The sequence below is a fragment of the Nelusetta ayraudi genome, unplaced genomic scaffold, assembly GCF_046127955.1.
Source record: "Nelusetta ayraudi isolate G7.1 ecotype Tasmania unplaced genomic scaffold, CSIRO-AGI_Nayr_v1 ptg000004l, whole genome shotgun sequence".
Classification (NCBI taxonomy): Eukaryota; Metazoa; Chordata; class Actinopteri; order Tetraodontiformes; family Monacanthidae; genus Nelusetta; species Nelusetta ayraudi.
In genome coordinates, this window is record NW_027466054.1 from 16,387,501 (window position 1) to 16,402,526 (window position 15,026).

The window sequence follows — 15,026 nt, forward strand, 5'->3', positions numbered from 1 at the left end:
TGAAAAAAAAGTCAAAGGCCTCTCGGCCTCGTTGACACGCAGAACCGGAGAACATCAACTCAAACGAAACAAAAAAAAAACCCCTAAGTCACCAAAACTCCTACTTGTGTTTTTTTTTTTTTTTTTTTTTGTTCTTTCAGCATGTAACATGCCAGTAAACAGAATCACAATCCGGAGAATAACAATATAAAGGAGTCAGGCAAAGATAAATGATTTACCAGAGATACACATAACCTTGTTTCTTACTTTTCTTTTCGTTCTTGTGTCAGCTGGTTCCTTACGCTCTGCTAAGTCACAAAACAACAGAGGGGCCAAGAAAAAAAACAAAAAAAGAAAAAAAAACCCAACAGGTGCTTGATGCAAGGACCTGATCATTCCATATGTGCACAAAACATGTCCTGTAATCTTCTTTAGCGGAAATCTCCGAGCTTATAGCAAAAAAAACAACCAAGAACAAAGGAGGATTATTAACTAATGCAGGTAAAGTTCCCAAGGCACTCGTTGTTGTCGTCTTTTTTCTTTACACCTTAATTTCGTCGCTGCTCGTCAAGGAAATATTTTAATGGCGCAAGTGCCTAGCGTTAAACAGGCATCCCAAATTCTATATATATATGTATATATATATATATTTATACATACACACACAAATATATATATATACACATCTCAAAGTTGCATGGAAAAAACGTCTTTCACAAAGATCAGTTTTAAGTGTGACCCTGCTTGTCTTGGTGTGTTGATCATATGACACAAAAACGGAAAACTGTACATGATATGTAAAAAACAGTATGAACTGTATGCAGCATGGGTTCCCATCACGGACGATTATTATTATCATCATCATCATAGCTATTATTATCATCATTATCATTTTGTGTGTGTGTCTCCCCCCCAAATATTGACAAAATCCAAAAAAAATAAAATAAAAGTAGAGGAATCAACAGCAACACATGTACAACCCCAACCGACCAGCCATTGGACAATTTTTTTTTCTTTTCTTTTTTCTTTTTTGCTTGGATCTCTCTCTAAGTAGCCAAAACACACCGAACATGCTGTCCAGTTACCAAAAAAATACAAAACACTTGTTCATTATTGCACAATAGAAAGGCTCAAAAAAAGTTTCCGATGCAATAGTATCGCCTGACCTCCACCACCGACCCCGCCCCCCCGATGAAGAAGCATCATCATCGTCATCGTCATCATCGTCATCATCATCATGCATTCTGCTTGTTCCGTGTCTGTTTTTTCTTTTTTTTTGTTCCAGTCGGGGCCTGGGGGGGGGGGTTGATGATGATGACGAGGGGGCCGAACCCTGTTGTCCCTCCCCCCCCTTTGTTATCGGGGAGCAGGGTAAAAAGAGGGAGGGGGGGAATGGGCGGGGTTTGCTGCTGCTGATGGACAGAGAGAGAAAGAAAGGGGGCGAGCGACGGAGCTCCCCAACGAGCCCTCCCACCCACACCCCAGAACCCAGACCCGTCTACTCGGCCTTGATGTCGCCGGGCAGCGGCCGCTCGCTGTGCCACTTCTTCATGTGCTTCTCCAGCGTGCTGTACACGCTGAAGGGCATGTGGCAGATCTCGCACTTGTACACGTCCTTGCCCATCTGGCCGTGCGTCTTCATGTGGCGCGTCAGCTTGGAGCTCTGCGCGCAGGCGTAGCTGCACAGCTCGCACTTGTACGGCCGCTCGCCGGTGTGGCTGCGCCGGTGCACCGTCAGGTTGCTGCAGTTCTTGAAGACTTTGCCGCAGAACTCGCACGTGTCGCTGCGCCGCCCGCTGTCCTTGGAGCCCGGGCGCCCGTTGTTGCTGCCGCCGTGCGGCGTGCTGGCGCCGCTGCGGCCCGAGGCGGCGCCGCTGCCGCCGACCCGCTCGCCGTCCAGCTCGCCCGGCGGCGTGGAGAAGCGCAGGCTGCCGTTCTCCGACGAGTGCTCGGACGAGGAGGCGAAGGGCGACTGGCGCGAGTCGCCGCCGCCGCCCGCCAGGCTGAGGAAGGGCTCCTTCAGCTGGCGCGAGGCAGCGTAGCCGGCGAGCCACTGCGAGTAGACGTTGTCGGCGCTGGGGATGGCGGCCGCCGCCGCCGGCTCCAGGTCCTTCTCCACCTTGATGCGCTTGGCCAGCGGGCTGAGGCAGCCCGGACTTGCCCGGCCGCCCCGCAGCTTGCGGGAGAGGCTGTCGGCGCTCAGCGGGCCCAGGCCGTTGAGGACGGTGGCGGCGGCGCCGTCGGCTGCCCCCCGGTGGTCCGACTCGGCCGCCGAGTCCTCGTCTCCGGGCTCGCGGGCCGAGTCGCGGCGGTGACGGTGGCGGTGGCGGTGATGCGGGTGCAGGGCGTCGCTGTTCTGGTGGTGGCGGGCGCCTTCCAGACGCAGGCTGAAGCGATAGTCGCCCTTGCCGTCCTCCACGTCGGGCTTCCCTTCCTCCTCCTCCTCTTCCTCCTCCTCCTCTTCTTCCTCCTCTTCCTCCTCCTCCTCTTCCTCTTCTTCTTCCTCCTCCTCTTCCTCTTCCTCCTCCTCCTCCTCCTCACCGCCGTTCTCCGTCACCAGGCCGTTGTTCTCGCTCTTGAACTTTGCCACCACCGACTTGAGGGCGTCGGTGGCGCTGCCCGCCGGGTCGCTGGTGCCCGGCTCGGGCGAACTGGCGGCGGAGAGGCCGTCGTCGGATTTGGCGCCGGGCGCCAGCGACTTGCTCTGGCAGTGCGTCTTCATGTGGCGCTTGAGCTTGCTGGCCTGCGTGCAGGCGTGGTTGCACAGGTGGCACTTGAAGGGCTTCTCGCCCGTGTGGCTCCGCCGGTGGACGATCAGGTTGCTCTGGAACTTGAAGGTCTTGCCGCAGAACTCGCACGACTTGGCCTTGAGGGGCGTGGCCGGCTGGGCGGCGTGGCCCGACGGCGTGGAGCGGGAGCCCGAAGGCGAGCGTGAGGCGGAGAGCGGCGGCGTGGCCGAGAAGGGGGGGCGGGGCCCCGGCTGGAAGGGCTGCAGCAGCCTTTGCATAGGGTTGGGCCGGTTGGGCGACAGCGGGGGCGACCCCCCGCCGGCGTTGCCCGCCAGCTCGCGCAGCCGGCGGGAGAAGTCCATGCTGCTGGGCGGCGCCTCCAGCGGCACCGAGTTGAACCTCATGACCCGGTCGAAGGCGCTGGGGTGGTGGGTGGCCAGCGCCAGGTCGTCGGGGCTGAGGTGGTGGCGCGGCGGCGGGCTGAAGAGCGGCGGCGTGGTCTGCGGGTAGCGGCCCTCCCGCGGCGTGGACGCCGACTCGCGGGCCGAGCCCGATCCGGGCATCCGCAGCAGGTTGTAGGGGCTGCCGTCGGCCAGGTGGACGGCGTGCAGCGGCGGCTGCGAGGAGGCGCAGTCGCCACCCAGACCCGGGGCGGCGGCCACCCGGGGCGTGAGAGGGCTGCCCGGCTCGCTCTCCAGGTAGATGCGGAGGCCGTGCGTGTTCTGGGCATGCTGGAGCAGGAACCAGGCACTGGTGAAGGGCTGCTTGCAGGTGGTGCAGGTGTAGCTGCTGGGCTCGTCTTTATCTGGAGGAGGGGACACAGAGGGGGGAGAGGGAAGTGAGTGTCAGAATGATGGAGACAAAACTAGGCAAGCCTAACTCAGAACCAGGGGAAAACCATTGCAATTAAGCTACATGTACTAGCTAACAATTAAGCTACATGTACTAGCTAACAATTAAGCTACATGTACTAGCTAACAATTAAGCTACATGTATTAGTTAACAATTAAGCTACATGTATTAGTTAACAATTAAGCTACATGTATTAGCTTGTATTAGCTAACATGAACATTCAGGAAGTAGCCAGCTTAACCATCGTTTAGAAAAATACAGGGTATGATCCCCAGACTAATATGTAAAATATATAAATAAAACTGTAGGAAGGCTCAAGTGCGCAGAGTGAGGTACTGAAGCAACAATAGCAGGGCAGCGTGTTACTTGGTGTGGATTCTAAAGCCTCTGAAACATCATTTATGGTCAAAAGAAAATATCCGAAAAGTTTGACATTGTATTTGGATTAAATTGCACAGAGTAGTTTGCATTCATTCATTCATTCATTCATTCAGCTTTTCAAATCAGGAACAGTGCTCTGCATTCACGTATATGTGCCAAAATCCAAAATCAGTGTCATGCACTCGACTTGGAAAAAATGCATACGTGGAGTTTTGCATATTCCAGCTGCTCTTTGTAAATATGCACCTCCTACACAAACGACAGATTAGACAAAAGTTCAGGATTTCAATCTTTCACATTTGATGGGGTTTTTTTTTTCATCAGGCGTGCCTGCATACTTAAAGACCACACACTCTGAATTTCAAAACAAGAATAAGAATGTGAGCTTTTGAACTTTACTATACGTGAAAGATTAAATATGCATTTTGTAGTACTCCCTCTCTCCCTCTTTCGACTTGTTCCTCTTTTTTTTTTTTTTTTTTTTTTTTTTTGGTGCTCACTTCCAGTGGGTGTACGTTTGACAAAAGAATACATAAAATGATAATGAGCGATAACCCAGGCAGCAAACACACAAATTACACAGCCAAGCGCCGCGGCGACGGCGCAGGAATATTTCAAACAATAATTGACTTTCAGCACCGCTTGCGAGCGCCGAGCGGAGATTTGCCCGACAATGCGCGGCTAATCTCGTCAAACACACTCATCTCACCTCCAACGCTGTGTTTACAGAATTAGCTGGGCTAAAGTGGGACGCGTAGCCGATGCTGCATATTAATGGAGGATACAAACAAGAGGTCACATGTTAATAAATTGTAGCGGCATTTTGCATCGCAGAAATAAATAAATAATAAACTCCACGTTCACCAGAGGGAGGGGGAAACGATGGGAAAACGGTGGTTTTGGATGCCCGTGTGTGTTTATGTGTGGGAGGGGAGCCTCCTATGAAAATGCATTTCATGCATTACTTTTCTATTTCTGATATTTCATGCTTTATGGATTTATTTAAATCCTCTCAGGTGGATAGAAAAGGAGAAGAAGGCGAAGCAGAAGTGAGAGATATGCAAAATAAGAAGCATCCACCTCTTGCAAATGTGCTCCCTCTTTCATCTTTTCGCCGTTTTTCTTTTCTTTTTTAAATTTTTTTTCCCACTCGAGGGCATTTTCTTTCTTTCTTTCTTTTTTTCTTTTTTTGGTAAAGTCATTTACAGACACTGAAACCAAAACCACGGGTTTACGCAGAGAAAAGAAAGGAACGAGGAGGAGATAGACTGCGTGTGTGTGTCTGTCTGAGTGTGTGTGTGTGTGTGGGACTGCGATCCCTAAGATGGTGGATGGACAGTCTTGCATGTTTAAAGCTGCCGTGGCGGCGAGGAGGGGGGCGGGGGGGGGAGACAAAGGGGTGAAGGTGGTGAGGAGAGAAAAGGCGGCTGCTGCTGCTGCTGCTGCTGCTGCGGATGAGCTGCTGAGACGGAGCCGATCTCTCTGTTTCCCCCCCCCCCCCACATAAGAATCTCGCTCAGAGACCAGAGCCGGCCTTTAAAACCAATTCAAAATTTAAAAAAAAGAAAAAAGAAAAGAAAAAGTCTCTCCTGACTGAAAGGACTTGGGGGGTGGGGGGGATTTGGGGGGGGGGGGGGGGGTTATACTGGTAAATTATGGATCATTACAATCTGCAAAAATTACAGTTAATTGCTGCCACCTGCGAGGGGCTTTGACCCACTATGGAATTTTTCCATCATAAAAAAGCCATTTGCCCGTACACACGCTTTGGCTTTTTTGTTTTTTTTGCTGCTGCTTCTCTCATAGGCACAAATAAAACGTGCCCCATTACATCGGCTTTGGCTATACGTGCGTCCCACTCCTGATTATGTGCACGTTTTTACGGCTTAACTAGACCCCGCCCACCCCCACCTACACCCCTCGCCCCCCAATATCACTCGTAAAGCGGTTGCAATAACCCGGCCTCTCCTGTTCACTTTGCCTTTGATTTGCAGCCCATATGCCGGAATATGTGAGCGCGGCCAGAGTACATGCACACGCACGCGTGTAGGCACGCACGCACGCACACACACACACACACACACACAGGGAGACTAAAAAGAAGGAAAATAGATGATTCCCCCCCCCCCTTCCTGTTATTGTGAAGGGCAGGGGGGAGGCGTGGGGGAGGAATGGGGGAGGGCTGGTGGGGTCCATAATGTCGCCTTCTCCTCCGAGACACGCTCGTGTCCAGCGGAGGAAAAGATGGGGGGAAAAAAAGAGTGAACACTGGCGATGGCAGAGAGAGAGAGGAACAGGAGGAAGAAGAGGAAGAGGAAGAAGAAGGAGAAGAAGAAGTGTGGCGTGAAGGGGACATTCCTGATGACAAGCCGCCGCGCTCCTGAAGGGCGGCGCAGGAGGAGGAGAGGGACCATAAAAAAACGAAAAAGAACAAAAAAAAAAACACACACACACAACATAAACGTCGCAGCACTTCAAAGGCGCGATAGTCAGTTCTTCCGTCGGCGCCGTGAAATCACGAAGAGCTCGTCGGCTTGCGGACGCGACGCGTCGGAGCGGTGATTGTCACTGCTGTCCAGGCGGCCGACGCCTTTGACGGGCGACAAATAAAAGACAGAATCCAGACTCAAAAAGCAAAGAAAGAAGGAGATATCTGAATATTTTTCTATTGTTCCCCGCAGCCCCCCCCCAACCCCACCGTCCCCCTCCCGCCAAAGGGACAGTTGCTCAGAAAGGACGAAGAAAGAAGAAGCGCGAGAAGAAAAACAACATTCTGACGTGTCGCTTGACGGCCTTCAAGTCGAGTCTTCATTTTTTTTTTTTTGCTGTTGTTTTTGTCTTTTTTGTTTCCTCCGTTGCTTTGTGTTGCAGCGAGAAGTGTGGGAGACAGGAGGAGGACAGATCATCTCATGAAGCAGCACGTCCTCTAATGGAATAAAGACAACCACCCCCCCCCCCCCACACCCCCCCAAACACACACACACACACACACACACAACTCCCTCCTCCTCCTCCTCCTCTCCGACGGCTTCCTCCGCTTCCATTAACTCTCTGTCTGTGGAGAGTTGGGGCTGGAGAGCAGAGCCGAGCCGAGCCGAGCCGAGCCGAGCTGGGGCTAATGCTGGATCGCCAGGTCCCCTTTGAAATAGGATCAGCAGAGAGGAGAAACCGCACTGACAGCCCTTTAGCCGGGAGAGAGCGGCTGACAGAGAACAGAGAGGACAGAGAGCACGCATAAAGGGGTGGGGGAGGTGGCGGGGGAGTGAAAGGGTGAGGATCATAAAAACTGGAATATAACAAAAAAAAAAAAAAGGAGGTATAAAGAGGCAGCAGAGACACAAGGAGCGGTTGGTTCTCTCTTTGGTTTGGTCTGTTTGTTTTTTGCATTTTGAAGATTCGCTTTGGAAAAAGTTGACGGACGCGGCAGCAAAACTTCAAATTGTGTTTGCTGGATGTGACACAATGCAACACTATGGGATGCGGCGCAGCGCAGTGTCTGGAACGGCGTGCGGTGGAACCACCTGAGATAAGATACGGCTACCATTGACACACTTTATTGTCCCTGTTGGGAAACTCGTCCTGGGCTTTTTTCCTGCTTTACATTCAAGAATCAACGGCCGCAACGCTAAAAACACAATCCCGCAGTGGTGGAGAGCAGCCTGTCGGAACGCCGACTGCACGAAAAAAAAAGCCAACGTAGCCGCGTTACAGCGCAACCCGACCCACTTACAAAAATTTGTTTCAATAGAAAGAGGTTTTCCAAACCATTCCGCATCTTCCAAAAAGGAAAAAAAGTCCTTTCATTTCTTCACACCAGCCTGCACCAGACGAGACAAGCTGGGAGTCTGACTGCACAGACAGCCGGTGAGGTGGCTTCTCCTTCAGCTCAAACAGCAGAAACACAACAAATGCAAAAAGCAGCCCCCTCGAATAAGTAGCAACACTTTAAACCACCCGTTTAACTGCCCTGTGATATTAGCATGTTGCTAACTCATGGTGTGTGCAAATGACTCTGACGTTACGTGGCCCAGTTCATTAAAATACACCTTAGTGTATCATCAACCTGTCAAAACTTTTAACTGTGCTTTAAACTTTCCTCTAATTCGGCTAATTCGGCGAAACAGAGTTGAACGAATCCAACGGAGGAATAGACAGGAGTTCAGGAGTGACTGTCAGCAGTCACAGTAACTCGATTCAGCTCAGCGGCCACGGGAAATTTAGAGGAAGTTTTGGCAAAATTTGACTGTTTTTTTTATATGTTTTTCCAATGCAACATCCTTTATTCTTCTTACAGAAAGTGACTACGAGTGAAGCGCCGGAGGCGCAAAAAAACCCCTTCGAGATCACAAAGAGGGGAGGGGTTGTGGGTGGGGGCTACTGAGGCATCTCGTGGACACAGAGGAGTCCTGTGAGGCAGCGAACATGATCCAACAAGAAGCACAAGGCCGCGGACGCAAGGTCACGAGAGGGGGAGGTGAAGAGGGGGCGGGGGGGGGGGGGGGGGTCGCTGGCCGAAGACAACAGCAGATACAATCGAGCGCCGCCGCCGTCCTCAGACCAGACAGTGGCTGCAGACTGCTCCACTGTTACTGACCAAGCCACCCCTCTTCCTCCCCCAACAGCACCCTCCTCTTCATCATCCAATCAGCCTAAACACAGCCGCACAAACACAAACAAACACAACGACAGACACAGTGTGACCCCCCCCCCCCCAGCAGTTTCCAGGTTAATGACGCGTTAAGCACCTAAAGGAACAAGGTCTTCTCCCTCCTTCACTCCTTCACTCCGCCAACCCAAAGTCCTTCTGACGAACCTTCAAACTTTGCTGTTTGCAGACTTGGCTCGACCTCGGATTTCTTTTTCTTTCTTTTTTTTTCGCGTCGTCCTTGACCAAGTCCGAAAACCCGTGTGGGCTCCGACGGCCCGCCGCCACCCGGCGTGACAGGCAGCTCTCACTGATATTGGTCATTTAGCTAATGGAGGAAGGAGCTAACAGGATTAGCCTGTGCATGTCTTTCCTCCGAGAGGAGAGGTCCTCCGCCGCCGCCGCCGCCGCGTCCAAGACATGGACGGTCGTCGTCTGGTCGCCCCGGAGCGATCGGCCGGCCGGCGCCGCAGGAGGAAGCGGCTCCCAACCCAAACCTGAAAAGTGATTATGCTAATAGCGGGACGGAGTGGGACGGGGGGGTCTTTGCCAATATTCATAAGTGTTTATAGGTGTTGGAGCGAGTGCCTGCAGTGAGTGCAAAGGGTCGTCGATACAGAGCGCCGCAGCCGTAACTGACCGATAATGTGATTACGACTGTTTGTGTCATGGGGGAGGGGAGAGGGTCGAGGATTGGACGGGAGTTTGAGGGTGAAGGAGGAGAGGACAGGTCCAGTTGGCTCCGCTACCTCCTCCTCTTCCTCCTCTTCCTCCTCTTCCTCCTCCCGCCAGCCAAGAGATCAGCACCAGCCCGGGCTGCTTAAAAAAATGTACCTGATGGTGCAGCTGTCTAGCCTTGACCCCCACTCCCTCACCCCACCCCCCCTTCCTGCTCTATCTCGCTGTTTGTCTGGCGCACACACACACACACACACACACACACACACACACACACACACACAGAGGCTCAAACACTCGCTCCTTTGTCCCGGGCCCAGACTTGTTGTGGGCCGCTGAGCCACTGGCCGCAGACAAAAGGCCTGTTTGACCAACACTTGTTCCTGGGACAAAGCCGGATGCAGGAAATACGCTTTAGTAAACAGAGAAGAAGGCAGCCGGGGACTCGAGCCGCAGCGTGGTTCACTTGGAAAAACTTTTTCTTCCGTCAATGGAGTCGAGCTCAAAGGAGGGATTCATGGTTTGGTTGTTGGCTGAGAGACTCGTTCTCTTCTTAATGTCCGAGTCATCCGCCGGGCTTCGACTTTGTGTCTCCGATCTGTCTTTCACACCTGCTGCCTGCTCCCCTTCACCTGCGGGGGCGGAGTCGAGGCCTCGCCAGGAGTCATCGCCAGGAGTCATGGCGGACAGATGGCGGCGCGACGCAGAGGGCCGGTGGAAGCAGGTAGCAAAGACACGGAGGAAAAGTGAGTGAGTGAGTGAGTGAGTGAGTGAGTGAGTGGGTGAGTGAGTGAGTGAGTGAGTGAGTGAGTGAGTGGGTGGGTGGGTGGAAGTGTGGGATGCTAGCATCCAGGTTCATTTTTATGATTAGCGTCTTTCTCCACTATTTACCAGCCCTCCATCCATCCATCCATCCATCCATCCATCCTTCCATCCATCCATCCATCCCTCCATCCATCCATCCATCCATCCATCCATCCTTCCATCCCTCCATCCCTCCATCCATCCATCCATCCATCCATCCATCCATCCTTCCATCCCTCCATCCATCCATCCTCCCAGCTCAGACAGTTCAATGCTCGGCCTTTCCGCTGCTCCTCTCTCTCTCTCTCTCTCTCTCTCTCTCTCTCTCTCTCTCATCGGCCGCCGTCGGTGGGAGGCCGCGCGCTGTTGTTTCTCATCGCGCCTCTAATGGTACAGTGAAAAGACCTCTGGGCCTCTAAAGCTTAACCAGTCTAATTAAATGGACCATCGCTTATGCCTGTCTGTCCTCCGAGATTATCTATCGAGTTGGGATCCACTTCCCGGCGTATGAAAAAAAAATAATAATAATGATAAAAGGAACGGCGTCCACAAAAAGCCGCCGCTCGCTGAGAGCGGAGCGGCTGAAATCAAAGCAGGCGGACAAGGCGTCCGTTTGGACACACAGATCCAGGTACGTACGGAGACTCAATCAAGCGGGAGGTATTTTTGGACTGCGGCGGTTTGAGGAGTCTCTCTGACGCCTCAAAGGGGGAAAGGCGGAGGGTGAGGGGTGGGGTGACAATTGTTCTGTCAGAGGAACAGATATGTCTCAATAAAGCGCCGCCGCAGGAGACGGGAGCCGAGTGAAGTGAAGAAGACGATGGAGAAGAAGAGAACAGAACCCGATTCAACGGCGTCAACATATTAGCTCTGTCTGTCTCTGAAAAACATTCAAAGATGTCTCTCCTTACAAGCATCATCCCCGTTTGAAGCGCACGGACCTAAAAAAAAAAAAAATCAGAGAGAGACAGAGAGGAAAAAGGAGAAGACTCCCTAAGACGCGAGGCCGGCAGCAGCCTGAGCTTCACTATCTTTGCAAAGCTCAGCTTATGACAAGCTGGCGTCCCTGCAGAAAAAGGATGGAGGGGGGTGGTGGTGGTGGTGGTGGTGAGGGTGGAGGGGGGCCCTAGGAGGTCGACTGGCTGCTGCACATTTCTGCATAAATCTCCAGATAGATAGCATCAGGAGAGGAGCGGCAGGAGGCAGGGGGGGAGGGAGGGGGGGAGGCGGGGTGATGCAGGCGAGCGGTGGCGGCGGCGGAGGATGATAAGGCCCCCGGGGCAGGGCATTCGACACTGTCAAAACTGTTTCGTCTCCGGCGATTGGACGAGTGGAGCGCGTTATGAGCCTGCATACCATTTGTCAGGACGCCAGTCGGCTTCACCGGAGCATAGAAGGGCCCCGCGCCTGACCTCGCCTCCCTCCGTAGCCCTCCCCGCTCCTCCTCTGCCTCTTTGGGGGGGGGGACAAAACAGCACATCAGCGAGAAGGATGAAGACCCGGGTTGGTGGCCGGGTGGTCGGGTGGGGGGTGGTGAAGTGAAGGGAGCGCTTCTGCAGACCAACGGTGTGTCGGAATTAAAGCGAGCCCATGTTTTGGAAGAGTCGGCGCCACAAAGAGGCGGCATACATCATCCTTTACATCGTCTGTCACGACTCTGCTTTCACAAGCGGGGAGAAAAGAAATCGCAGGGCCAGGATTTATTGTTACACTCGCAGCAAATAGAAAGTAATTCGGCAGACGCGGGCGGAAACTTCCGCCACATCAAGAAAACAAGAAGAAGAAAAAAAGAGTCCAGACGGAAGAAGCTGCTGCTGCTTCCCGAGAGTCCAACAAAGGGAGGTGAGAAACAGCAAGAAACGGTCCAACAATGTCCGGGAAGAGGAAAAGTTGATGCAGAGGGGAGAAAAATTGCATGAAAATGAGGTTAATGGAATGAAAAGTTTGTTGATGACGCAGTGATGTGGGTTTCTCAGGACGAATGTCATGACAACGCAGAACTAATGAGCCTTCTTGTATCTTCACATCCATGCAAAAACAAATTTGGCAACACGACACAGCGATGAACAAAAACGGAGACGTTCATTCAAAGATACACACGTGTGTATCAAGATGCAAGCGGCCGACGTGGCCCTCGTTTTAAAATGAGTTTGACACCACGGATGTGTCGCTGCGTTCAGAAGCTCTTCAAAGAAACAGAAAAAAACAATAAGAGTGAAGGAAAAAATAGAAATATTTGAGCTAAAAGGAGCAGCGGGGGGGGGGGGGGGAGTGGGGAGTGTGTGTGTGTGGGGGGGGGTGGGGGGTGAGGGGGGGGGGTGCGTTGGAACCTCGCGCACTCTGCAAATGCAGAGCTGCAGCCAGCCGGTCTCAAAAGTGATGAAAGTGCACACACACACACACACACACGCACACAGAGGAGGGAGAGAGAGAGAGTGAGAGCAGTGAGGCGGGCTGCAGGTTTCTCCAGGCTCCTCCTGGCTCTGCGTTCTCTCATGTAGCCACTCTGCTCCTTTGTTCCTCCTCCTTCCATCAGACTGTTACCCGAACACCATGTGATGACAGCGCTGAGACAAGCCGTGGCGGCTCCCAGTTTAAGAGCACACCTACACACACACACACACACACACACACACACACACACACACACACACACACACACCACTTTTTCTCCCTTCCAACCTTCTTGTTTTACCTCCTTGAAACACTCTACCCTCCCTCTCTCACACACACACACAAATATACACACACTCTCTCTCTCACACACACACACACACACGGCTTTTTGCTAAATCTTTCTTTTCTTCAGCTCACTGGGACGCCGCTACCTTTCGGCTGTAAACACCTGTGCCACAGTACACCTCTCATCCTCTCCTCCACCTACTCATTTAGAGCCAGGCATATCTCAAAAACCATCCATCAGCCCCATGCTCTTTTTTTCTTTTGCTTTCTTTCTTTTTTTTTATTCCTCCTACCTTTGCCCCGAGGTGCCTCTATCCCTGTAAATAATACTTCCAGAGAAAATGAGAGCCATGGAACAGAGGGGAATGGTGTGGCGTGGGGGGTGGGAGGAGGAGGAGGGGGCGCCAAACATGGAAAGAAACTCATCATTATCTTAATCTCTGTGGAATGACACTCGAGGTGGGACTGGGCGGTCGGCAGATGCACTTTGATCACCGGCGCACAAAAAAAGACAACACAACGGTGAAGTGGGAGGAACCGACTCGAAAAACACAAACTTTGTCAGGTACAACATCCACAGCGCTTGCAAAACCAGCCAATCGCACGGCGGCAACTCGGTGCTGAAGGCAACTTGGTGGAGAAAAAGACATTTTGGAGGTTGTGATCTAGTGCTAGTTTCACCAACTCACAAGTGTCTCTGGGGTTAACGGAGAAGAAGCTCCCAGAGAGGAAATAATACCCAGTGAGCGGCAGTAGCGTGCAGGAAAATGCCTTACTGTTGCCAGAGGTCAGAGGTCAAGGACCCTAGATAACCGCCAATTTCATCTTCGCCAGTCCGCAGCACAGTGCCACACCTCCAACCCTCCAGCTCTGTCCTAATGCACCACGAGGCAGCGAGTTCTTGCAAGGTGGCCTGATGACTTTTCAACTCCCGCTGGCCCGGGTTGTTTGTTCCCGAGCTCCCGCAGTAGCGGTTGACCCAGAAGCTGCGATCCTTTCGACCCTGCAGACGGAACAAGGGACGATTTTTCTTCTCCTTCCTTTTTTTTTTTTTTTTTAAACACGCGGTTATTCCTCAGCCCCCGTCCTCCTACCACCCCGGGGTGCGAGAGGGACCAGGGCATGTGAGCTCGGGCCAAGCAGAGCAGCTCGTTATGCATATGAGTCCCCACCCCCACCCCCCACCCCCCCGGAGGCATTGTGAGCAAGAAGGGGGACGTGGCGCTTTTAAAAAACAAGAGGGCCAGTGTTGCTGGAGCGTCCCGTGGCCCCGAGCTGTGGAGGATGAGGGTTTAACACGCGTCCCATCTGCTGTGTGTGTGACTGTGCGCACGGTGGTCGAGCGGTTTAAGGAGAGACGTCAATGGCTGGACTCTTTGACGCGGAGGAGTATCTCAGGGTCAGCCGCGCCTGGCAAAAGAAATCCATTTTCTCAAAGGAAGGCATGTAAAAGAGGGCGCTGCGGGTTCTGTCACAAGTTCTGGTGCCTCCCTGGACATTTCTGGGCGTTTCGCACCTTTCGGGTTTCTCGGTTGTCGTGACCAGCCCGGTCCGGCACACGACACAAAGGGACGCGGCGCTGCCAACCCAACCAGCATCAATTCGTCTGACCCTTCCATTTCCTGTCTTATGATTAATTGATGGACTTGGTTGGGGAGGAAGGGGCACAAAAGAAGGGAAGAAAAAAAAAACAGTGCCGGGCTGCATCTCCAAATCCCGATTAAAATTGCAGAATGGCCTCCTGTTCAGCCCCTTGAAGACATTGTGACAGCAGAAGCAGAAGGACACCAGGCCGAGGGAAGACACGCAGTCGGACGTCTCCAGTGACCTACAAATTTGTCCTCGCCAATTCTGTACTTTGGGATTTCCACCACAATACTTTTTAGATTTATTATACTTTACTGATCCCATTCTGGGGAATCTTGTCCACGCATTTAAGCCTTTACCTTGATGCCGAGCAGGGACGCAACGGGTACCACGTTTGTAGTCTTTGATTTGAACCTCTGAGTCGTGGGTTCCCATCAGTTACACTCTAGCACGAGAACTCTGTGTCGACGACAGGCCGTGATGACATTTTCTAACTAACATTGCACCAAATGGGAGTGCATCATCTCCGCAAGAGCCAACAGTGCAATCTGTCCTGTGTATTTTTTTTTTTCAAAGAATTTCCACTGTAGCCTCCAGGACAGCTGCCACATGCTCACACATACCCCAGCTTGCCACACACACTCTCAAAATGGTTATTTAGATTAGAAAAAAATCATCACCTGAGCCTC

The 15,026-nt window shown here is 52.4% G+C and overlaps 1 protein-coding gene across 1 annotated transcript in view; it reads right to left on the bottom strand.

The window, feature by feature from the left end:
• The window catches only part of LOC142896546 (BCL11 transcription factor A-like), a 43,436-nt gene that overhangs the window by 2,463 nt on the left and 25,947 nt on the right, over nucleotides 1–15,026 (bottom strand). Inside the window, exon 3 of the mRNA XM_076038262.1 lies at nucleotides 1–3,513. This exon is cut by the window's left edge and continues 2,463 nt beyond it. Coding sequence (XP_075894377.1) covers nucleotides 1,478–3,513 — 2,036 coding nt within the window. The 3' untranslated portion in view covers nucleotides 1–1,477. The remainder of the gene's footprint in view (nucleotides 3,514–15,026) is intronic.